The following is a 26660-nucleotide window of genomic DNA, read 5'->3' on the forward strand; positions in this document are numbered from 1 at the left end:
AAGATGTTTGTTTCTGTCGGCGCGATGCGTGGAGAAACCAGCTGGCTGCACCGACTCCGATAGCGTCTCTCGAGTGAGCCATGTTTCCGTGAAGCAAAGAACGTTACAGTCTCTGATGTCCCTCTGGAATGCTACCCTTGCTCGGATTTCATCAACCTTGTTGTCAAGAGACTGGACATTGGCGAGAAGTATGCTAGGGAGTGATGCGCGATGTGCCCGTCTCCGGAGTCTGACCAGAAGACCGCTTCGCTTCCCTCTTTTACGAAGTTGTTTTTTTTGGGTCGCCGGCTGGGATCCATTCCGTTGTCCTGGGTGAAAGGCAGAACACAGGATCCGCTTCGCGAAAGTCATATTCTTGGTCGTACTGATGGTGAGTTGACACTGCTCTTATATTCAGTAGTTCTTCTCGACTGTATGTAATGAAAGATGACCTGGGGTACCAATGTAAGAAATAACACATAACAAAAAACTGCATAGTTTCCTAGGAACGCGAAGCGAGGCGGCCATCTCTGTCGGCGCCGGAAGTTAATCCTGCTGCTGTGTCTGTCAGCGTAGTGTCCAGAGCATGGAGGTGCTACCAGGAGACAGGCCAGTACATCAGGAGACGTGGAGGAGGCCGTAGCAGGGCAACAACCCAGCAGCAGGACCGCTACCTCCGCCTTTGTGCAAGGAGGAGCAGGAGGAGCACTGCCAGAGCCCTGCAAAATGACCTCCAGCAGGCCACAAATGTGCATGTGTCTGCTCAAACCATCCGAAACAGACTCCATGAGGGTGGTATGAGGGCCCGACGTCCACAGGTGGGGGTTGTGCTTACAGCCCAACACCGTGCAGGACGTTTGGCATTTGCCAGAGAACACCAAGATTGGCAAATTCGCCACTGGCGCCCTGTGCTCTTCACAGATGAAAGCAGCTTCACACTGGGCACATGTGACAGACGTGAAAGAGTCTGGAGACGCCGTGGAGAACGTTCTGCTGCCTGCAACATCCTCCAGCATGACCGGTTTGGTGGTGGGTCAGTCATGGTGTGGGGTGGCATTTCTTTGGGGGGCCTCCATGTGCTCGCCAGAGGTAGCCTGACTGCCATTAGGTACCGAGATGAGATCCTCAGACCCCTTGTGAGGCCATATGCTGGTGCGGTTGGCCCTGGGTTCCTCCTAATGCAAGACAATGCTAGACCTCATGTGGCTGGAGTGTGTCAGCAGTTCCTGCAAGAGGAAGGCATTGATGCTATGGACTGGCCTGCCCGTTCCCCAGACCTGAATCCAATTGAGCACATCTGGGACATCATGTCTCACTCCATCCATCAACGCCACGTTGCACTACAGACTGTCCAGGAGTTGGCGGATGCTTTAGTCCAGGTCTGGGAGGAGATCCCTCAGGAGACCATCCGCCACCTCATAAGGAGCATGCCCAGGCATTGTAGGGAGGTCACACAGGCACGTGAAGGCCACACACACTACTGAGCCTCATTTTGACTTGTTTTAAGGACATTACATCAAAGTTGGATCAGCCTGTATTGTGGTTTTCCACTTTTATTTTGAATGTGACTCCAAATCCAGACCTCCATGGGTTGATAAATTTGATTTCCATTGATAATTTGTGTGTGATTTTATTGTCAGCACTTTCAACTATGTAAATATTTAATTCACTGGATGTGTTATTTTAGTGTTCCCTTTATTTTTTTGAGCAGTGTATTTTAGTAATCATCCACCGATCCCATCAAAAATGTAACCTTCAAACGCTAAATTACAGTTACATCACAACAAGCAGTACAACAAGGGTTTAATATGGTGCTGTGTGGGTGTTGTTGTGAGAACTAAACAGGACGTTTTGAATAAAGAAATAAATGCTAATCCACCCTGCTGCTGTTGTCTCTCGGTTTACATGAACATTTACTTTTTAGGGTTGGTCTGGGCCTCATTGAAAGCAAAACGCATGGCATTTTTCTCTGTAAACAAAGCAATGTCCAATGACAGAAATTACAACCTTGACTATATCCCATCTATTGTGACTACTGTCCAGTGTTTCGGTAAAGACAAACATTGCTCTTCATATTAAATATAGCCTTTTAATGAGAAATAGATTATTATATGAAACATTCATTTGTAATAAGCTGATATAATGATTTCAACATAACAGCAAAAATTACATATGCAAGGTATTAGGAGCTGTATCTTCAAATGTATCCATGGAACATTGCAGTGATGTTATGCTGATAGAGCTAATGTGTGCTTGTTTCATGTATGCAGTGGTCAAAACTAACTCATTTCATATTGTATATTTCATATACTTTGATCAAAACAGTCAGAAATTACCATCCCTCTCTGAGATTCATAATGAAGTAAATAACTTGAGAATGGAGTGTAATTGTAATTTGTGCAAGGTACACCAACAGTAATTGTGGTTATTCTCAGTAATAATGGCCTCTTTTGTTCTCTTGAAATTACTATAATTCATGTTGTCTTTGATGTTATAACTATTACAACACAACGTTTCTATTTACAGGTATAATGTACATAGGAGAGACAGTGTCAGGAAATTGAGACTTCAATCTCTTACTGATGGTTAATTTTCCCACATGCACAAACCAGCCGGCCTTTAGGTAGAAAACATGTATCTCAGGATGAGATGAGCAACAGATCTGCATTGATGTGGTCTGAGTTGCTAAATTCCTTTGAATGTCTATCTTGTATTTTAATGTTTGTACTGTAACTAAACTAAGAGCAATTTCCCTCCTCTAAGTATTTGAAAGGGATAGGTAACAGGCACTTAATAATAATATAGGTAGTGTTCTTTGATACTTCTGAGATAGTATGACGTTTGACATTATGTTAAATTCTGTAGCTATATATAGCTATAAACATATTTCATGCCGGTGCTTTCAATAAAGTATGACTAGAAATATTAAACAACCTTGTTTCTGAGGGTTAAAATCTGTTTTGCATGGTCATTATAGACAGTTAAGATCCAACGTGGCATTAAGAAAATAAAGATTAAAATCAACAGAAGTATTTGAAGCTTTTATATTTCTCATCTGTTTCTCATCTGGGTTCACTCTCTTTAACAGAAATCCAATGACCTTACAATGTCATCCCATAATTCCACAGAATATACTCTCTTTGTCCACTGTGCTGTCCTCCATTTTAAATTAATTGGGGGGGGAGGGGGGGGAATAACAACTACATAAAAAACACAAATGGGACATTTTTCATGTTTTTGAAAAATGTATGGGGTGCTTTTCCATGTCTTATGTGTACTCAGGGAAATGTGTGGGGTGCTTTTCCATGTCTTATGTGTACTCAGGGAAATGTATGGGGTGCTTTTCCATGTCTTATGTGTACTCAGGGAAATGTATGGCTTTTATGGTGTCTGTTGCAGATGTACGTGAATGATCCATGTGCCGTAAAGCTTGACACATCAGCAGTCACAAGGTGTACATTTTGCAAAGCTGTACGAAGTAGCATTGATTGTTCATCTTCAGACCACAATATATACTCAGGCACCAGAAGAAACCACCTCATGGGAAATGCAGGTAGAATTTCAAACATGGGAGGTAAGTGCCTAAAGACAAGTTTTTAGCTTTGTCTGGATTCACTCGCTCTCAAATGACACAATCAATTAACGAACATCAATAAGCATCAGGCGAAATAAAGGTATACACATACAGTATATAAACAGCTGGCTTCCGTTATTTGACATGAAATGACTATCCGCTGCCTTATACCTTACTACACAAAGAACGGTATGCAGACTTGTCATGGATTATCAATTTTTCAAAGAGAATATATAGCTAACGCTTACAGCTTACAGTTTGCTAGGTTATTTAACCCTTAAAATGTATAAATGCCTTCATACTGTATTAAACTGTCCTGTTACATATTTGTAATATTTTGTTTGTTGATAAAGCATATTCACTGAAATAAAAGGATGATATCTGGTCTGCCCTAATGTGACTAAAAAGGTTGAACTTAGTAAAGAATGGCAGTTTCAGATATAACCTTTGTTCCCTTAGAGTAAAATAAAGGCCTCTTTGTCACCAGAAGATGGATACATTTTTTTCTTATTCTCTTTTTATGCTATTTTAGGAAATGAGAGACATGCTGGGACAAATATGGTACAGTCTTTTAAGTGGTTTCTATGAATCTTCTTCTTTATCCAACTAAAAGGCTTCATCAATGTTTTGGATTTCTCTTTAACAATTACACTTACAAAGTTGTTAATATTACATCAAAAGGCAGAACAAAAAGGTCCAAAAAGAAAAAAAGAGATAAGTAAATAAAAAGGAATATTCCCAAACAGTTATATTTTTAGTATCTGTTTGATCTTCTTTTTGTTTGTTTGTTTACTGTATCTCAGCAGAGTTTGGTAGTCAGGTGATCTGATTGTTTCAGTATCTCTGTGTTGTACATGTCCAAGGCATGGTTGACCCGGATCATCTCGCTGTTGTTCAGCTTGAGCCTGTGCTTCAGCATACATGAAAACAGGTCCAGCTGGGGTTTCCCGGGCGCCACTGGAGGGGCCAGGCGGTTAATCCGCTCCCTAATGTCCAGTAGCAAGAGCATGACAGAGGAGGAGGAGTAAAACTGAGTCCCCTGTGTGTACGACTGGTTCACCTGCTGCACGGCGCTACGGAGCAGGTCAGCGTTGAAGCGCAAGCTGTAGCCAAACACCTGGATGTCAGAGATCTTGATGTAGATCTGGCGCTTGTTAGGATCGGACAAGTCGACGGGACCGTGGCCCGTATCGTTGCGCAGCCCGGTGGGCACCTTGGCTCGGCTTCGTAGGTAGATGTGTACTGTCTCAAAGAACGTCTTCCAACGGTTGCCTAGCAGCAGGGTCCAGTTGAAGCACTGGGAGTTCCCCAGCCTTGTTTTCTCCCAGCGCGGGTAGCCGTGCTCGCCAAAGGGCATGCTCCAACCCTCCGAGTGGCTGCCGCTGAACGGGTTAACGTAAACAAAGAACATGGGGTCAATGCTGCTGTTGCGCATCTGGCAGATCTTCATGGACAGTCCGTTGATCATGTGGAGGTAGTCCATCCGGTTCTTGTTGCTCTTCAGGGTCAGGGACATGCGCTTGCGCCACCGTGGGTCGAAGAATGTCTCCAGGCGGATCTCGTTGCTTATGAAGGTGGTGTGGATGTAGAGACGCGAGTCCATCTTCTGGAGCAAGTACTTGAGCTCCAGGTCCTGGAAGTCCAGGTCGGTCTCGAAGCTGATGAACTGCTCGCTGCGCTCAGAGTCCACGTTCTGGGGCTCACAGCGACCTCTGTACAGCTTGTAGCCCTTATTGCAGGAGCCGCACTGCGAGATGTTGGCCAGGCTGCACATGGCACAGCTGTTGTTGCCCCCGATGATACATGGGATGGGTCTCTGGCATAGGGTGACACCCGTGTGGCACACGCACGTCCTCTGGCTCTCCAGGAAGGTCCCCCAGAAACCATTCTCATTGCAGTAGAGGAAGGACTGGACCCTGTTTAGCCACTGCATCACAGACCTGGAGAATGGATAGAGAGAAAGATAATGGAAGTAAGTGGAAAGAAAGAAAGAAAGAAAGAAAGAAAGAAAAAGAAAGAAAGAAAAAGAAAGAAAGAAAGAAAGAAAGAAAGAAAGAAAGAAAGAAAGAAAGAAAGAAAAGAAAGGAGCAGAAGAAGAAAGGAGGAGAAGAAGAAACAGAGTGTCAGAGCCAGAGTGACCGACAGGGAAAATACAACAATGGGAGGGGAGATACAGGGATAAAACAAATGCACCATTATTAATGACTGTTTAGCAAGCACAAACTCAGTGTTAAAGTCTGAGGATTAAATTCCACTGTCACTGCCACAGCCTGGTACTGTTTGTAAGGGTGTAGTCATTGGAGGGGATAATGTATTCCTCAAAGACGGAGTTCCTTTATTTCCTTCATGTGGGATGGCAGCATTATTTCCTATGCAAAACGCGTCTCTTATTCTCCCTCAGGCATCCCTTTCTGTCAACTTGACAGTACTGAAACGCTCTACTGGGAGACTGTGAGATGAGGGTGAATCCAGAATCCTGATTTCTAGGAGAGGATTGAGAGGATGAGCTAAAGGTTAGCCTGATATGCTAATGAACCGGCATGGTAACAACGACGGATGACCTGGTGCTTGAAAGGCCAGGGAGCCCCAAGCCATCCCAAAATGAACCATGGGTAGGGCATGGGAAGGGGAGGAGGAAACACTCTTCAGACTCAAACTACTTTTTCTCCTCTGGGATGTGAAATAGGTTGAAGGATATGAGGATTTGAGGATTAATGTACAATTATAATGAGACAGATTCCAAAAAGTGAAAACTGCTTTAGCTGTATGGATACATGATTGGAAAGTTTTACTTTGAGTTAGCACTGATTATGAACAAATTAAGTTCAGATCTGAGAAAATATATTTGAATCCATTTAACATTTTCATCTTTGCAGTGTCTTTACTTAGCAATTCTTGCATCAACCTGAATCCATTACTTTGCGAACACTGATTAAACTGACAAAAAGCAGATGTACTTATAAGGCAGTCTTCATAATGTCTGCATATATTTTCAGTCCTACCCAGATAAAAGTCCCTATCTCTTTGTGTTCCCCTTAACTGAGGAGTATCCAAGGATAAGAGTAACATTATGAAATAACAAAGACAAGGCTGAATGCATGTCCCGCAACATTGACCCTACTATGCACTTTGAGAAAATAATGCTTTTGTTGACGGCCACAAATTCATCCCGCTCTTATCTCTACAGGACATAAAGACAAAGCCAATGGCCATTGTGTTGGACTGTAAAATAGGTTCCAGTGCTCATGTAAGAGCATCTTGAATCTTGAGAGGAATCTTGAATGTTTCACAGAGGAGATTGATAAATGTTCCATGACTAAACAAACAAAGTTGACAGACAAAACTTATAGACAGGTTTTCAATTATGTTTGTAGCAAGGATAAACTGTACAGAACACCATTTTGACAAACTTGTCTCCAAAGCTTCAGAGAACACAATACACTAAGAAAAAAAGGTTATATTGAGATACTAAAAGGGTTATTCGACTGTCCCCATAGGAGAACCCTTTGAAGAACCATTTTTGGTTCCCAGTATAAGAGGGGCGGCAGGGTAGCCTAGTGGTTAGAGCGTTGGATTAGTAACCGGAAGGTTGCAAGTTCAAACCCCCGAGGTGACAAGGTACAAATCTGTCGTTCTGCCCCTGAACAGGCAGTTAACCAACTGTTCCTAGGCCATCATTGAAAATAAGATTTTGTTCATAACTGACTTGCCTAGTAAAATAAAGGTTAAAACAATTTTGTTTTGGGTTCCATGTGGAATCAAAAAGAGTTCTCCTATGGGGACAACCCTTTTCTTCTGGCATTGACGCAAAACTTGAGGTATAAGGCCCTAGTCTTCCTTTTTCCTGCATTCGGATACTTATTGGACTATTGAGAAATATTTTGCTGCATAATCTACGGATTCTACGCATTATCACAAATGAAAAAAAGAAATACATTTAAAATATTTTGCAGACGTTTACGCCACAAAGATTGAACCATTCCTATTAGTTTTATTATATAATCATTTACATATGAGAGGCAGGCATACTCATATTATTCCATATATCCCCCCTTGAATTCATTGTCAATAACTGGAGTTTTGTGTGTGTGTGGTCGGTGCCGTTTAAGAATACGGAGGAGGTTTTTTGGGGGGAGAGTTTCTATTGGACAAATTTGTATATCCTCGTTTCATTCCGTTTGCTTCACTTTAAGAAATGTTTTTCAACAGAATTTGTCGTAATGAATACACCCCATTAGCCCACACACAGTTCACTTTAATAGCAGCCACAAACAAACAGCATGATCACTTTGCTCGTTGAATGATTCCTTCTCGCATCTACGCGCTGTCCTCCTCTCACCTTTTCCCTTCGCTTGTGAAGTTCAGTGCACAACACAACAGCTGTCTTTGACCAGGCGAAAAAAACTTTCCAAGTCAAGCCTTCATATCATAACCACTAAATGCTATACACATCTTACATTGTTGTCACCACATTAGCTAACTCAGAGTCAACATAGCTACTAGATACAATTTTGCAGTATAGTGTACAGCCAGTTACACCGTCAGGCCCCAGTGACAATAAATTAAAACAACCAAAAGATTAAAAAATAAAATTAAAATAAATTAAAATAAAGCAGAGCCCTCACTGCTGCTCGATCATCCTATTTTTCCAACTTAATTGAGGAAAAAAAGAACAATCCGAAATGTATTTTTGATACTGTCACACAGAAAACTAAAAAGCAGCATTCCCCAAGTGAGGATGGCTTTGACTTCAGCAGTAATAAATTCATGAACATCTTTGAGGAAAAGATCATGATCATTAGAAAGCAAATTACGGGCTCCTCTTTAAATCTGCGTATTCCTCCAAAGCTCAGTTGTCCTGAGTCTGCACAACTCTGACAGGACCTAGATTCAAGAGAGACACTCAAGTGTTTTAGCACTTAATCACTTGACACATTGATGAAAATAATCATGGCCTCTAAACCTTCAAGCTGCATACTGGACCCTATTCCAACTAAACTACTGAAGGAGCTGCTTCCTGTGCTTGGCCCTCCTATGTTGAACATAATAAATGGCTCTCTATCCACCGGGTGTGTACCAAACTCACTAAAAGTAAATTACCTTTTAATGGCATCAGACCAAGGCTCTGCATCTGTCCTTGTGCTCCTAGACCTTAGTGCTGCTTTTGATACCGTCAATCACCACATTCTTTTGGAGAGATTGGAAACCCAAATTGGTCTTCACGGACAAGTTCTGGCCTGGTTTAGATCTTATCGAAAAGATCTTGTTGAAAAGATATCTGTTTGTCTCGTGAATTTGACCTCTGACAAATCAACTGTAAATTTCGGTGTTCCACAAGGTTCCATTTTAGGACCACTATTGTTTTCACTATATATTTTACCTCTTGGGGATGTCATTCGAAAACATAATGTTAACTTTCACTGCTATGCGGATGACACACAGCTGTACATTTCGATGAAACATGGTGAAGCCCCAACATTGCCCTCGCTAGAAGCCTGTGTTTCAGACATAAGGAAGTGGATGGCTGCAAACTTTCTACTTTTAAACTCGGACAAAACAGAGATGCTAGATCTAGGTCCCAAGAAACAAAGAGATCTTCTGTTGAATTTGACAATTCATCTTGATGGTTGTACAATCGTCTCAAATAAAACTGTGAAGGACCTCTGCATTACTCTGGACCCTGATCTCTCTTTTGACAAACATATCGAGACTGTTTCAAGGACAGCTTTTTTCCATCTACGTAACATTGCAAAAATCAGAAACTTTCTGTCCAAAAATGATGCAGAAAAATGTATCCATGCTTTTGTTACTTCTAGGTTAGACTACTGCAATGCTCTACTTTCCGGCAACCCAGATAAAGCACTAAGTAAACTTCAGTTAGTGCTAAATACGGCTGCTAGAATCCTGACTAGAACCAAAAAATGTGATCATATTACTCCAGTGCTAGCCTCCCTACACTGGCTTCCCGTTAAGGCAAGGGCTGATTTCAAGGTTTTACTGCTAACCTACAAAGCATTACATGGGCTTGATCCTACCCAATCTCTCGGATTTGGTCCTGCTGTACATACCTACACGTATGCTATGGTCACAAGACGCAGGCCTCCTAATTGTCCCTAGAATTTCTAAGCAAACAGCTAGAGGCAGGGCTTTCTCCTATAGAGCTCCATTTTTATGGAATGGTCTGCCTACCCATGTGAGAGACGCAGACTAGGTTTCAACCTTTAAGTCTTTACTGATGACTCATCTCTTCAGTGGTTCCTATGATTGAGTGTAGACTGGCCCAGAAGTGTGAAGGTGAATGGAAAGGCTCTGGAGCAACGAACCGCCCTTGCTGTCTCTGCTTGGCCGGTTCCCCTCTCTCCACTGGGATTCTCTGCCTCTAACCCTATTACAGGGGCTGAGTCACTGGCTTACTGGTGCTCTTTCATGCCGACCCTAGGAGGGGTGCTTCACTTGAGTAGGTTGAGTCACTGACTAGGGTCAGTTTGTTATATCTGTAGTACGTCTCCTATCTTATCCGGTGTCCTGTGGGAATGTAAGTATGCTCTCTCTCTCTCTCTCTTTCTTTCTCTCTCTCAGAGGACCTGAGCCCTAGGACCATGCCTCAGGACTACCTGGCATGATGACTCCTTGCTGTCCCCAGTCCACCTGGCCGTGCTGCTGCTCCAGTTTCAACTGTTCTGCCTGCGGCTATGGAACCCTGACCCGTTCAACGGATTTGCTACCTGTCCCAGACCTGCTGTTTTCAACTCTCTAGAGACATCATGAGCGGTAGAGATGCTCTTAAAAATTATCGGCTATAAAAAGCCAACTGACATTTACTCCTGAGGTGCTGACTTGCTGCAACCTCGACAACTACTGTGATTAGTATTATTTGACCATACTGGTCATTTATGAACATTTGAACATCTTGGCCATGTTCTGTTATAATCTCCACCCGGCACAGCCAGAAGAGGACTGGCCACCCCTCATAGCCTGGTTCCTCTCTACGTTTCTTCCTACGTTTCTGACATTTTCCAAGCCACCGTGCTTCTACACCTGCATTGCTTGCTGTTTGGGGTTTTAGGCTGGGTTTCTGTACAGCACTTTGAGTTATCAGCTGATGTAAGAAGGGCTATGTAAATACATTTGATTTGATTTGTTTACCTTGACATGGAAAAGTTCCAGTTTTGGATAGCCTTAGCCAGCTAGCTAACTTACCATCCCTCTCTGTTTGAGGCTGGTGTTTGAGTAGGCTAAACTAGCTAGCTGCATTCGCTAGTTAAGTAGGTGAAAGTGAAACAAATGCAACAAAATACATCTCTCTCTCTTGCTTCTCCTTTATTTTTGAAAAATTAATTTGTTCAAAACTGTTCAATTATTGTCTTTCTCTCTCTTTGAGTCAACTACTAACCACATTTCATGTACTGCAGTGTTAGCTAACTGTAGCTTATGCTTTCAGTACTAGATTCATTCTCTGATACTTTGATTGGGTGGACAACATGTCAGTTCATGCTGCAATAGCTCTGATAGGTTGGAAAACATCCTGCGGAACTCGTCATAATTACTGTGTAATTATATGGAAGGGGGCGAGAACCATGAGCCTCATAGGTTTTGTATAGAAATCAATATACCCAGAGGAGGACGGAAACTAGCTGTCCTCTGGCTACACCATTGTGCTACTCTACAGAGTGCTGTTGAGTCTACTGCAGACCTTCATTGCAAAACAGTTTGTTTTAATCAATTATTTGGTGATGTGAATATATTTAGTATATTTTTATTTAAAAAAGTTTACTTTTGAATCTTTCACTATTTTTATTTTTATGAAATTCACTGGGAGGATGATCCTCCCCTTCCTCCTCTGAGAAGCCTCCACTGTCTGAAAAAGGGGGGTAAAATATGTTCCATCAAATAACTGCTTTCCACAATATGCAGTTTGAGCGCATCATGCTGGTAGTTGTATTTTTCCTTATTAATTTCCCTCCAAAACAAGTGACTGGGTTGAGTTTTCCACAGGGGATGAGTTGGAAATTAGTGGGAATGAATGCTGTTTGTTTTCGCGAATCACAGCACAATCTAACGGGGCATCAGACAGCTCACAAGTCCCCTTCTGTGTAGGGGAATGAGTGAAGAAGAAAGAGAGAAGGATAAAATGAGAGAAATACAAGAGAGAGGGAGGTACAGCATACAGAGAGAAAGAGAGATACAGAGAAGGATATATATTTGACGATACTGATGATTTAATGACATAATTTTCCTAAAAAATAGCCTGTGATTTCATTACTGATAGAAGTTCTTACGTAAGGGAGTTATTATGTACCAGACATGCACTACATATGCAAAAGTATATGGACACCCCTTCAAATGAGCGGATTTGGCTTTCTGGTTTCTGGTTATGTGTGGCCGAGCAGCCGCACACAGGCCTAAAATCACCATGCGCAATGCCAAGCGTCGGCTGGAGTGATGTAAAGCTCACCGCCATTGGACTCTGGAGCAGTGGAAACGCGTTCTCTGGAGTGATGAATCAAGCTTCACCATCTTGCAATCTGATGAACGAATCTGGGTTTGGCGGTTCTCAGGAGAACGCTACCTGCTCAAAGTAGTGCCAACTGTACATTTTGGAGGAATAATGGTCTGGGGCTGTTTTTCATGGTTCGGGCTAGGCCACTTAGTTCCTATGAGGGGAAATCTTAACGCTACAATGACATTCTAGACGATTTTGTGGAAAGCCCTTTCCTGTTTCAGCATAACAACGCCCCCATGCACAAAGTGAGGTCCATACAGAAATGGTTTGTCAAGATTGGTGTGGAAGAACTTGACTGGCCTGCACAGAGCCCTGACCTCACCCCATCGAATACCTTTGGGATGAATTGGAACACCAACTGTGAGCCAGGCCTAATCGCCCAACATCAGTGTCCGACCTCACTTATGTTCTTGTGGCTGAATGGAAGCAAGTCCCTTCAGCAATGTTCCAACATCTAGTGGAAAGCCTTCCCAGAAGAGTGGAGGCTGTTGTAAGAGCATAGGAGGACCAACTCCATATTAATGCCCATGATTTTGGAAGTAGATGTTCTACGAGCAGGTGTCCACATTCTTTTGGTCATGTAGTGTATCTTAACATCCATAACCCTGTCAAAGTCGGTAAACATGCTAAAGTCTGTCTAAGGATAATTACTTTGATACATAGACACAGATGCCGATTATTTGGTCGGGAGTTATGCTATTTGATATTGGTTACCATTAAAAACATATTGTTTTTACCTCGTAACACATCTCATGTTTTTCTAATGTGAGCTCATTCCACCTCCAGGCTAACAGCTCCAGGCTGATGAGGTACAGTGTGGCTCAGTTGGTAGAAACTGCTGCTTATGGTACCAGCATTGTGGGTTTGATTCCCACAGTGGCCCAGTATGGAAATGCATGCACTCAATATTGTAAGTTGCTTTTGATAAGAGCTTCTGCTGAATGACTTAAATGACAAATGACTGCAATTAGAGCTAGCCATCACTGAGGGACAGAGACTTATCTGAGGCCTTTCATATGTGGAGACGGACGCCACGCTTTGGTTGCTCATTTAATTACAGTCAGTTCTTTGATGGAATAACACATTTATCTTAGAGATATGGCGTATGTGTCCATGAAATGGCAACCAGGCTTAAATAAGCAAACACCATCCTTCACTGTAGCTCAAGCTTAAGCCTATGAAAATATGACTTACGCACATGGTTCGTGGTTGTGTAGTCATTTGTTTATGCAGAGGGCCAGGAGTATTTCTTGACCATGAGATCTGACCAGGAAAAACGTAGTGGCTCACAGTAAAACACAAAATCTCATGATCCTAGTTCTGCAGTACATCCAGTACCACAGCATGCTAAAAAGAAACCGACGATGAAGCTCTACTCTGTGCTGCTTTGAATATTCTACTCATTATCCCTGCAAAAACACCATCAATGTTTAAAAGGGTACGGTCCAGCTATGCGTGTAGATTGCCTGTGGATTGTGTAACAGTGATTATTGGTAGAGATTTAAAACCTCTACAGGATCGGTGTCCCCTCCGCAGGACGGTTGAGCTAACATAGGCTAATGTGATTAGCATGAGGCTGTAAGTAACAAGAACATTTCCAAGGATATAGACATATCTGATATGGGCAGAAAGCTTACATTCTTGTTAATTTAACTTCCTGTCCAAATTACAGTAGCTATTACAGTGAAAGAATACCATGTTATTATTTGAGGAGAGTGCACAGTCATGAACTTGAAAATGTATTAATAAACCAGTTAGGCACATTTGTGCAGTCTTTATACAACATTTCGAATAGAACTCCAATGGTTCATTGGATTAGTCTAAAGCTTTGCACATACATTGTTGCCATCTAGTGGCCAAAATCTAAATTCCGCGTAGATTCCTAAGTCATATATTGGCCTTTCTCTTGCATTTCAAAGACGCATTTGTTTTCCTTTACATTATCTTTTACCAGTTGTAATGTGCTATATTCCCCTACATTAATTTCACATTTCCACAAATGTCAAAGTGTCCTTTCAAATGCGATCAAAAATATGCATATCCTTGCTTCAGGTCCTGAGCTACAGGCAGTTAGATTTGGGTATGTCATTTTAGGCGAAAATTGAAAAAAGGGTCAGATCCTTAAGATGATCAATTAGACTATAGGGAGCAGACAGAGGTCAAGCCACAACAATCAAAGTCCTCCCTGGGTTTCCCCCTGCAGGTCTGGAGCCAAGTAGCCTTCCACAGTAGGGTCACACTGTGGAGAGACTGGACTAATATTGTTAATATTGTTACTGCAGTTGTCCTAGGCTCTCCACTACCGGAGTCCGAGGGGGACTACAGCAGCCTTGCTCCCTATTATTATAGACTTGTGTCCCGTCAGCGGGCAGTAGATCAGTAGAAGGGCTTGCTTGGTTGTAACAGGCAGTCTTTTCTCTCTCCAACTCGGCCCTTCAGGGCAAAGGCCATGCCACCAGAGAGGCTGGGCCCTCAGTTCAATTCTGAGCAGCAGGACAACAAGGTCTACTGCTGCCTCTACCAGTGCTGGATGTACTGGTCCTGGTGTGGATTTGTGTGCTTTTTAAATAGAGTTGCATTGCACTACATTGCATACAGATTTAGATGAAATTCAGAACAAGATTTCACCTTAACTTATACTCAAAGCTGTGGGAGTGCACAGCCTACCTGCTAATATGTGTGCTTGAATATAAAAACAAATTGTTAAACCAGTTATTTATGTATATGAACTAAGCCCAACAGCAAGGGACTAATTCATCATATCAGCCCTGTGTACTGTATGTCTCCAGAGAAAACATGATACAAACAGTAGTATCACTATGTCTAGTTTATGCTGTATTGGTGGTATCAAAGAGAAACATGGATGTGGCTACTGGTCTGAAGGAAATTATGCCTATTGACACAGTGCATCTCTTACTTCCACGGATGCATGCGCACACGCAAACATACACACACAGACACACAATAATTCACAGACACGCACACACACACACACACACACACACACACACACACACACACACACACACACACACACACACACACACACACACAGTACAGAAATGAATAAACAAACAGTTTCTCTTCACAGTGCCATCAGGCATCCTTGATGTGTGCTCTGCCGAGCACGGAGGTATGTACTGCTTTGATAAACCCTTCGAACAAACCCTTTGCCAAAGCATGCATCCGAGCGTGGGTGTGTTCCTTCTACCTGAGTGACAGTTGACAGCTGCTTGTTCCTTAACCACAAAAACATACATTTTGTGGATTTTCTCTTTCTATTTGTATATTGACATTCATCCAAGCTCACATTTTGGGATATTTTAACGTCAAGCATTTAGTGTGTTATTTCAGCCCATGTTGTCTGGTATATTTTGGGGTTGTCACGACTCCTACCGAAGGTGGCTCCCCTTCCTGTTCGGGTGGCGCTCGGCGGTCGTCGTCACCGGCCTACTAGCTGCCACTGACCTTTTCCTCCCCCTCCTTGTCTGTTTATTAGTTACGCCTGTTGTTAATTAGGTTTATTAGTTGGGCTTTATTAGCCAGCCGGCCCACCTGCTGTGTGTGCGGGATTGTTTTATGTGTACTCATTATACACGCCTGTAAGTCACAGTTGTTCGTGTACGTGAGTTGTTTTTGGGACTGTTTAGTTCCCCTGTGTTTTTGGGGCATTTGTTTTGAGTGGTGTCTGCTTTCACCTGGTTGGTGAAAAAAGTAGTAGCGCTACTCTGAACTCTCTGTCTCCTGCGTGTGACTCCTTCCTCCACTACACCCCAGGCATTATAGGGGTGGAATGAATGACTCCATTTCAGACAGCATAGCACAGTGCCATGTCTGCAGCAACACGTGCTGTCTGTAGTCACAGTAGGTGATGGCACATTGTGCACTGACCTGTCCAGAGATCTCCCACGGTTAGATAATCTTTCATCCTGAATAGTGAAATACTAGGTAGGACTGGGGTTCATTGGGTGTTTACATGATTTTATGGACAGAAAACTATAGCAGCCAGCAAATTCAAAGCCAAAATGCATCACATACAGTATTCACATACAGTACTTCAACAGGCAGCACTGAAATAAAATACTGAAACTCCTCTACCTCTACCTATGTTGCAGTTTATCTCTGACTATATGTGAAAACACCCTTGAGTGGTACCGTGTTCCACAACATCAGCATCAAAATGCTATATTATCCAAAACAATGCAGCATTATAAGGGTTACATAATGCCTTTTTACTGCTTCTGAGACCCACCTCTCCCTAGGCATCTGGTGGTTGGGGTTGTGGTGGCAGCGGATGCTGAGGCCAAAGAGCTTGCGGGCAGTGCGCTGGATCTTGAGCCTCTGGGTCTCCAGGGAGCTCTGGAGCAGGCGGTAGCGGGCCTGCAGGTCCCAGTCACTGCCCCAGAGGAGGTGGACACTGCTGACCGGCAGGAAGTGGGTGGAGGGCAGCCTCTTCAGGAATGACTTAAACTCGTCTGGAGGAGGGAGAGAGAGGGAGGGAGGGTGAGTAAGAGATATTGAGGGAAACAAAAAAAGACTGTCTGTTGTCAGTGCAACTTTGGGTCAGTCATCTTTTCTTACAGTTCTCATGGGTTTCAACTGAAGCTTAAGTGGAATCATGATGCATTACATGCCTTGAATTAAGCTCTCAAAATACCATTGGCATTTATCATGTTGATAACATCTGCTCAAACTAAAATACTCTCGATGAATATGAATCCACCGTTTTCTACCCTTGTTTTAAAAATGTCTAGGCACTTCATCTTGGAAATCTCTTCAGTGGATTCATTGCAGCCAATGACCTTGAGCGACTCAAACTCATTTTGTGTGTCCTCTATAATATATAAATATATATATATATATATATATATATATATATATATATGGCTGTCAGGTTTTATTTGGCTCCTTTTATTACTTGTTAATAATATATAAGTACGAACCCTGTCAGGTGGATACTGAGCGACTCCCTTTGGGAGTAACCAGCCTTCTCTGTACTTCACTATTCTGACTTGATCAGTAGGGGATGAGACAGGGGATGCTTGGTGATGTGACTGAGTGTTTGGCCAGAAATAACTGTCAGCAATGTGGGTCATTCGCTAGGCATTTGGAATATGGTGGTTTGTTGATAGGGTTTCTCCAACTGAAACAATGCAGATAGCGTTTTGATTGTAACTGTTTTATAATGATGACATCTGTTTTGAAGGGCACATGTTCAATTTTGCAAGCTGTATCAACAGAAGTTATCGTTTCAACCTTTGGTTCATGCAGGAGGCTGTACTGATTGCATAGTGTGTGGCTTCCCTATCTGACTGAATGACAATATATCCTCACACCCATTTAGCCTGTGGCGTGCTTAGTGAAACCTGGCTGAGGTGGTAGAGAGAATTGACTGTTTACGATTAACTCCTGGAGACTTTTTCTAAAACAGAAGATGTTCCAATGGGCCCTTGAATTATTCATCCCCACTTTATTGCAGATTGGCTTCAAGAAGTTATCGTAGAAGGTGTAGAAGGTGACTCACGTAAAATGCAGACACGCCCGATAAAAACCAGCTGACAGTATGAATTTAGAGCTTACTGTTAGTGGATATAACATTATACCACTGTTTTATGTGGATATTGGATGCTGTAAAGACCTGCTTCTGTTCTACTGAATGACAGATCGGCCATTAATGCCTAGCTGAGGTCTATATGCAAACGTACAGTCATAACTGCCCTCTCCAGAGACGGAAACCAGTGACGGAAGCCAAGAAAGGAGCTAAATCATGGGATATCCTTATCATTTGCATCCCTCTTTATTGCTTTCTTAGGCCTAGATTCAATCAGATCAAGCCTTAACCGGCCATAGCATATACATGCATAGCAGATGTTTTGGCGGTGTCAGAGGGGGAACTGTGTTGGAGCTGTCAAATCGGTGAGCAGCTGCTCTTGCGATCACTACCAAGAAGCCACGCCCGCCCCACTCGTGTTAGAAGTTCAGCGAGAGAAAGTGTTAGGCAAAAATGTTACCTTTTTTTCTGCTTTTACATTAGGAATAACTACCTAAATGAGGAACTCAATTTAACCTTGCGTAATACCCTAGATGCTGTCGCACTCCTAAAAACAAAAAAACATTTGTCATAAGAAACTAGCTCCCTGGTACACAGAAAATACCCGAGCTCTGAAGCAAGCTTCTAGAAAATTGGAACTGAAATTCTGCCACACCAAACGAAGTCTTCCGACCAGCTTGGAAAGACAGTACCGTGCAGTATCGAAGAGCCCTTACTGCTGCTCGATCATCCTATTTTTCCAACTTAATTGAGAAAAATAAGAACAATCCAAAATGTATTTTTGATAAAGCTAACTAAAGCTAACTAAAGAAAACAGCATTCCCCAAGAGAGGATGGCTTTCACTTCAGCAGTGATAAATTCATGAACTTCTTTGACGAAAAGATCATCATCATTAGAAAGCAAGTGACACTCCTCTTTAAATCTGCGTACTCCTCCAGGGCTCAGTTGCCCTGAGTCTGCACAACTCTGCCAGGACTTGGGATCAAGGGAGACACTCAAGTTTTTTAATAATAAACCCAGCACAAAAAGAAACGTCCTCTCATTGTTAACTGTGTTAATTTTCAACTAACTTATAATTTGTAAATATTTGTATGAACATAACAAGATTCAACAACTGAGACAAAAACTGAACATGTTCCACAGACATGTGACTAACATTAATTAAATAATGTGTCCCTGAACAAAGGGGGGGAGTCAAAATCAAAAGTAACAGTCAGTATCTGGTGTGGCCACTAGCTGCATTAAGTACTCCAGTGCATCTCCTCCTCAAGGACTGCATCTGATTTTCCAGTTCTTGTTGTGAGATGTTACCCCACTCTTCCACCAAGGCACCTGCAAGTTCCTGGACATTTCTGGGGCTACGAAGCATTGAGTAGGTTGAGTCACTGATGTGAGCTTCCTTTCCGGGTTGGCGCCCCCCTTGGTTTCGTGTCGTGGGGGAGATCTTCGTGGGCATGGCATGGGTGCGTCACTTGAGTAGGTTGAGTCACTGATGTGAGCTTCCTTTCCGGGTTGGCGCCCCCCTTGGTTTCGTGCCGTGGGGGAGATCTTCGTGGGCTATACTCGGCCTTGTCTCAGGATAGTAAGTTGGTGGTTGAAGATATCCCTCTAGTGGTGTGGGAGCTATGCTTTTGCAAAGTGGGTGGGGTTAAGCTCTCTGGGATATGTGGAACGGTCGCCAACAGCCTGTGAAAGTGCAGGGCGCCAAATTCGAAACGACAAAAATGTCATAATTAAAATTCCTCAGGCATGCAAGTATTTTACACCATTTTAAAGATACAATTCTCGCTAATCCAGCCACAGTGTCTGATTTAAAAAATGCTTTACATCTAAAGCACCACAAACGATTATGTTAGGTCACCACCAACTCACAGAAAAAGACAGCCATTTTTTCCAGCCAAAGAGAGGAGTCACAAAAAGCACAAATAAAGATAAAATGAATCAATAACCTTTGATGATCTTCATCAGATGACACTCATAGGACTCATGTTACACAATACATGTATGTTTTGCTCGATAAAGTGCATATTTATATAAAAAATCTAATTTTACATTGGCGCATTACGTTCAGTAGTTCTAAAACATGCGGTGATTGTGCAGAGAGCCACATCAATTCAGAGAAATACTCATCATAAATGTTGATGAAAATACAAATGTTATACATGGAATTAGAGATATACTTCTCCTTAATGCAACCACTGTGTCAAATTTCAAAAAATCTTTACGGAAAAAGCAAACCATGCAATAATCTGAGTACAGCGTTCAGACAACAAAGCAGCCAAAAAAGATATCCGCCATATTGTCTAGTCAACATTAGTAAGAAATTGAATTATAAATAATCACTTACCTTTGATGATCTTCATCAGAAGGCATTCCCAGGAATCCTAGTTCCACGAGAAATGTTTGATTTGTTCAAAAAGTTCATCATTCATGTCCAAATAGCTTATTTTGTTAGTGCGTTTGGTAAAACAAATCCAAACGCACGTTCAGGTCCAGCCGAACGTCGGACGAAAAGTTCAAAAGGTTATATTACAGCCCGTAGAAACTTGTCAAACTAAGTATAGAATCAATATTTAGGATGTTTTTATTATAAATGTTAAATAATGTTCCAACCAGAGAATTCCTATGTCTGTAGAAAAGCAATGGAACGAGAGCTAACTCTCTCGTGACCGTGCCTCAGAGCCTGTGGCACTCTGCCAGACACCTGGCTCAATCCCCTCTCATTCGCCCCCACCTCACAGTAGAAGCCTGAAACAATGTTCTAAAGACAGTTGACATCTAGTGGAAGCTTTAGGAAGTGCAATATGACCCCATTTACACTGTATATTGGAATGGCAAAGAGTTGAAAAACTACAAAACTCAGATTTCCCACTTCCTGGTTGGATTTTTCTCAGGTTTTTGCCTGCCATATGAGTTCTGTTATACTCACAGACATCATTCAAACAGTTTTAGAAACTTCAGAGTGTTTTCTATCCAATACTACTAATAATATGCATATATTAGCATCTGGGACAGAGTAGCAGGCAGTTTACTCTGGGCGTCTTATTCATCCAAGCTACTCAATACTGCCCCCCTGTCACCAAGAAGATAAATCCTGCCTGTTTGGCTCTGTCCGGGGGTATCGTTGGACGGGGCCACAGTGTCTCCCGATCCCTCCTGTCTCAGGCTCCAGTATTTATGCTGCAATAGTTTGTGTTGGGGGGCTAGGGTCAGTCTGTTATATCTGGAATATTTATCCTGTCTTATCCGGTGTCCTGTGTGAATTTAATTATGCTCTCTCTTTTTTTCTCTCTCTCTCCTTTCTTTCTTTCTTTCTTTCTTTCTTTCTTTCTTTCTTTCTTTCTTTCTTTCTTTCTTTCTTTCTCTCGAGGGGACCTGAGTCCTAAGACCATGCCTCAGGACTTCCTGGCCTGATGTTTCCTTTCTGTCCCCAGTCCACCTGGTTGTGCTGGGGCTCCGGTTTCAACTGTTCTGCCTGCGGCTATGGAACCCTGACCTGTTCACCGGACATGCTACCTTGTCCCAGACCTGCTGTTTTCAACTCTCTAAAGACAGCAGGAGTGGTAGAGATACTCTGAATGATCAGCTATGAAAAGCCAACTGACATTTACTCCTGAGGTGCTGACCTGTTGCACCCTCTACAACCACTGTGATTATTATTATTTGACCCTACTGGTCATCTATGAACATTTGAACATCTTGGCCATGTTCTGTTATAATCTCCACCAGGCACAGCCAGAAGAGGACTGGCCACCACTCATAGCCTTGTTCCTCTCTAGGTTTCTTCCTAGGTTCCGGACTTTCTAGGAAGTTTTTCCTAACCACTGTGCTTCTACACCTGCATTGCTTGCTGTTTGGGGTTTTAGGCTGGGTTTCTGTACAGCACTTTGTGACATCAGCTGATGTAAGAAGGGCTTTATAAATACATTTGATTGAAATTTCATTGAATATAGTTATTATTTTATTTATTTTTATTTAAACTTTATTTAACTTTATAGTTTAAGGGGGTAAAATAACAAAATAATTAAGCATAATGTTAATTAATCTGTTACAGGTACTCAACAGCAAATTCGATTACCGCACCCCCATTGTTTGTGGACGAAGACACATGGCCGAACAAAACTATGGTAGACTGTACAGTAGACTAACAAGACTTACAGTAATCTAGAATTTGCTATCAAATATCCTTCCCTGCTTACCTGAGTTCTCAAAGTCCTTGTAGGAGGTTGCCCATGACTCCGCCTGTCCCAGCAGGGTGTTCTCCATGATCTGGATGTCGGTGATGGGACAGTTGCATTGTGGGTACTCGTCAGAACACATGCAGATACACTGGCTGTTCCGGCAGACGTACTCCCCCTCCCCGTTACACATGATGTAGCTCAGAGCTGACTGGACAAACTTCTCCTGGAGGTACTCTGGAAAGATGACCTGGAGACCTGGAACACAAAGGGAAATGGTTCATAAGAAACATGTCTAAAACACAGTTATGCTGTTTTGAAAAGGGAGGTTAGTATGAAATTGCATTTGAACTGAAAGTTTAACCTGTACATCTGTGTCAGTGTAGAAATGTTGAGATACAGGTTCAAAATCTATATTCAGTAGCAGTCAAAAGATTGGACACACCTACTCATTCAAGGGTCTTTCTTTATTTGAACTTTTCTACATTGTAGAATAATAGTGAAGACGTAAAAGCTAGGAAATAACACATATAGAATCATGTAGTAACCAAAAAAGTGTTAAATAAATCCAAATATATTTTATATTTGAGATTCTTCAAAGTAGCCACCCTTTGCCTTGATGACAACTTTGCACAGTCTTGCCATTCTCTCAACCAGCTTCAGAAGGAATGATTTTCCAACAGTTTTGAAGGAGTTCCCACGTATGCTGAGCACTTGTTGGCTGGTTTTCCTTCACTCTATGGTCTAACTCATCCCAAACCATCTCAATTGGGTTGAGGTCTGATGATTGTGGAGACCAGGTCATCTGAAGAAGCACTCCATCGCTCTCCTTCTTGGTCAAACAGCCAATACACAGCCTGGAGGTGTGTTGGGTCATTGTCCTGTTGAAAACAAATGATAGCACAAACCAGGTGGGATGATGTATCGCTGCAGAATGCTGTGGTAGCCATGCTGGTTAAGTGTGCCTTGAATTCTAAATCAATCACAGACAGTGTCACCAGCAAAGAACCACCACACCATCACACCCCCTACTCCATGCTTCACGGTGGGAACCACACAAATCAAATCAAAGTTTATTTGTCACGTGCGCCAAATACAACAGGTTACAGTGAAACCTTACAGTGAAATGCTTACTTACAGGCTCTAACCAGTAGTGCAAAAAAGGTATTAGGTGTACAATAAGTAAGTAAAGAAATACAAACAACAGAAAAAAGACAGTAGCGAGGCTATATACAGTTGCGAGGCTATAAAAGTATTGAGGCTACATACAGATACCGGTTAGTCAGGCTGATTGAGGTAGTATGTACATGTAGATATGGTTAAAGTTACTATGCATATATGATGAACCTCTCACAGTTCTGGGCGACTTTAACCTCCCCACGCCTACCTTTGACTCATTCCTCTCTGCCTCCTTCTTTCCACTCCTCTCCTCTTTTGACCTCACCCTCTCACCTTCCCCCCCTACTCACAAGGCAGGAAATACGCTCGACCTCATCTTTACTAGATGCTGTTCTTCCACTAACCTCGTTGCAACTCCCCTCCAAGTCTCCGACCACTACCTTGTATCCTTTTCCCTCTCGCTCTCATCCAACACTTCCCACACTGCCCCTACTCGGATGGTATCGCGCCGTCCCAACCTTCGCTCTCTCTCCCCCGCTACTCTCTCCTCTTCCATCCTATCATCTCTTCCCTCTGCTCAAACCTTCTCCAACCTATCTCCTGATTCTGCCTCCTCAACCCTCCTCTCCTCCCTTTCTGCATCCTTTGACTCTCTATGTCCCCTATCCTCCAGGCCGGCTCGGTCCTCCCCTCCCGCTCCGTGGCTCGACGACTCATTGCGAGCTCACAGAACAGGGCTCCGGGCAGCCGAGCGGAAATGGAGGAAAACTCGCCTCCCTGCGGACCTGACATCCTTTCACTCCCTCCTCTCTACATTTTCCTCTTCTCTCTCTGCTGCTAAAGCCACTTTCTACCACTCTAAATTCCAAGCATCTGCCTCTAACCCTAGGAAGCTCTTTGCAACCTTCTCCTCCCTCCTGAATCCTCCTCCCCCTCCCCCTCCTCCCTCTCTGCAGATGACTTCGTCAACCATTTTGAAAAGAAGGTCGACGACATCCGATCCTCGTTTGCTAAGTCAAACGACACCGCTGGTTCTGCTCACACTGCCCTACCCTGTGCTCTGACCTCTTTCTCCCCTCTCTCTCCAGATGAAATCTCGCGTCTTGTGACGGCCGGCCGCCCTACAACCTGCCCGCTTGACCCTATCCCTCCTCTCTTCTCCAGACCATTTCCGGAGACCTTCTCCCTTACCTCACCTCGCTCATCAACTCATCCCTGACCGCTGGCTACGTCCCTTCCGTCTTCAAGAGAGCGAGAGTTGCACCCCTTCTGAAAAAACCTACACTCGATCCCTCCGATGTCAACAACTACAGACCAGTATCCCTTCTTTCTTTTCTCTCCAAAACTCTTGAACGTGCCGTCCTTGGCCAGCTCTCCCGCTATCTCTCTCAGAATGACCTTCTTGATCCAAATCAGTCAGGTTTCAAGACTAGTCATTCAACTGAGACTGCTCTTCTCTGTATCACGGAGGCGCTCCCCACTGCTAAAGCTAACTCTCTCTCCTCTGCTCTCATCCTTCTAGACCTATCGGCTGCCTTCGATACTGTGAACCATCAGATCCTCCTCTCCACCCTCTCCGAGTTGGGCATCTCCGGCGCGGCCCACGCTTGGATTGCGTCCTACCTGACAGGTCGCTCCTACCAGGTGGCGTGGCGAGAATCCGTCTCCACACCACGTGCTCTCACCACTGGTGTCCCCCAGGGCTCTGTTCTAGGCCCTCTCCTATTCTCGCTATACACCAAGTCACTTGGCTCTGTCATAACCTCACATGGTCTCTCCTATCATTGCTATGCAGACGACACACAATTAATCTTCTCCTTTCCCCCTTCTGATGACCAGGTGGCGAATCGCATCTCTGCATGTCTGGCTGACATATCCGTGTGGATGACGGATCACCACCTCAAGCTGAACCTCGGCAAGACGGAGCTGCTCTTCCTCCCGGGGAAGGACTGCCCGTTCCATGATCTCGCCATCACGGTTGACAACTCCATTGTGTCCTCCTCCCAGAGCGCTAAGAACCTTGGCGTGATCCTGGACAACACCCTGTTGTTCTCAACTAACATCAAGGCGGTGGCCCGTTCCTGTAGGTTCATGCTCTACAACATCCGCAGAGTACGACCCTGCCTCACACAGGAAGCGGCGCAGGTCCTAATCCAGGCACTTGTCATCTCCCGTCTGGATTACTGCAACTCGCTGTTGGCTGGGCTCCCTGCCTGTGCCATTAAACCCTACAACTCATCCAGAACGCCGCAGCCCGTCTGGTGTTCAACCTTCCCAAGTTCTCTCACGTCACCCCGCTCCTCCGCTCCCTCCACTGGCTTCCAGTTGAAGCTCGCATCCGCTACAAGACCATGGTGCTTGCCTACGGAGCTGTGAGGGGAACGGCACCTCAGTACCTCCAGGCTCTGATCAGGCCCTACACCCAAACAAGGGCACTGCGTTCATCCACCTCTGGCCTGCTCGCCTCCCTACCACTGAGGAAGTACAGTTCCCGCTCAGCCCAGTCAAAACTGTTCGCTGCTCTGGCCCCCCAATGGTGGAACAAACTCCCTCACGACGCCAGGACAGCGGAGTCAATCACCACCTTCCGGAGACACCTGAAACCCCACCTCTTTAAGGAATACCTAGGATAGGATAAAGTAATCCCTCTCACCCCCCCTCCCGCTGAAAAGATTTAGATGCACTACTGTTCCACTGGAGGTCATAAGGTGAATGCACCAATTTGTAAGTCACTCTGGATAAGAGTGTCTGCTAAATGACTTAAATGTAAATGTAAATGAACAAAGAGTAGCAGTAGCGTAAAAGAGGGGTTGGCGGGTGGTGGGACACAATACAGATAGCCCACAAAGTTGGGCCAATTGAGGTAGTATGTACATAAATGTATAGTTAAAGTGACTATGCATATATGATAAACAGAGAGTAGCAGTAGCGTAAAAGAAGGGTTGGGGGGAGGCACACAATGCAAATAGTCAGGGTAGCCATTTGTTTACCTGTTCAGGAGTCTTATGGCTTGGGGGTAAAACTGTTTGTCCTAGACTTGGCACTCCGGTACCGCTTGCCATGCGGTAGTAGAGAGAAGTCTAAGACTGGAGTGGCTGGGGTTTTTGACCATTTTTAGGGCTTTCCTCTGACACTGCCTGGTGTAGAGGTCCTGGATGGCAGGCAGTTTTGCCCCAGTGATGTACTGGTCCGTACGCACTACCCTCTGTAGTGCCTTGCGGTCGGAGGCAGAGAAATTGCTGTACCAGGCAGTGATGTAACCAGTGCTCTCGATGTTGCAGCTGTATAACCTTTTGAGAATCTGAGGACCCATGCCAAATATTTTTAGTTTCCTGATGAGGAATAGGTTGTTATTCTGGCACCACCCGGCCAGGTCTCTGACCTCCTCCCTATTGGCTGTCTCATCGTTATCGGTGACCAGACCTACCACTGTTGTGTCGTCTGCAAACTTAATGATGGTGTTGGAGTCGTGCCTGGCTGGGGAGATCACATGTGGAGATCATCCGTTCACATACTCTTTGTTTTACAAAGACACAACAAATTTGGACTCATCAGACCAAAGGACAGATTTCCACTGGTCTAATGTCCCAAGCAAGTTTCTTCTTGTTGGTTTCCTTTAGTAGTGGTGTCTTGGCAACAATTCAACCATGAAGGCCTGATTCACGCAGTCTCCTCTGAACAGTTGATGTTGAGATGTGTCTGTTACTTGAACTCTGTGAAGCATTTATTTGGGGTGCAAAATGAGGGGCAGTTAA

The 26660-nt window shown here is 43.7% G+C and overlaps 1 protein-coding gene across 1 annotated transcript; it reads right to left on the reverse strand.

Annotated features, from left to right (window-relative positions):
* Window positions 1-2056: 2056 nt before the first annotated feature.
* LOC135571511 (BMP/retinoic acid-inducible neural-specific protein 1-like) lies at window positions 2057-22158 on the reverse strand. Its single transcript, XM_065018105.1, has 4 exons — window positions 22131-22158; window positions 21808-22044; window positions 16309-16531; window positions 2057-5493 (listed from the first exon to the last, which is right to left on the reverse strand). Exons 1-4 carry the CDS (start codon window positions 22156-22158, stop codon window positions 4353-4355), a joined length of 1629 nt encoding a protein of 542 aa, XP_064874177.1. The 3' UTR covers window positions 2057-4352.
* Between the last annotated feature and the right edge of the window lie 4502 nt (window positions 22159-26660).

This window comes from Oncorhynchus nerka, linkage group LG4 (assembly GCF_034236695.1).
Source record: "Oncorhynchus nerka isolate Pitt River linkage group LG4, Oner_Uvic_2.0, whole genome shotgun sequence".
NCBI classification, from domain to species: domain Eukaryota; kingdom Metazoa; phylum Chordata; class Actinopteri; order Salmoniformes; family Salmonidae; genus Oncorhynchus; species Oncorhynchus nerka.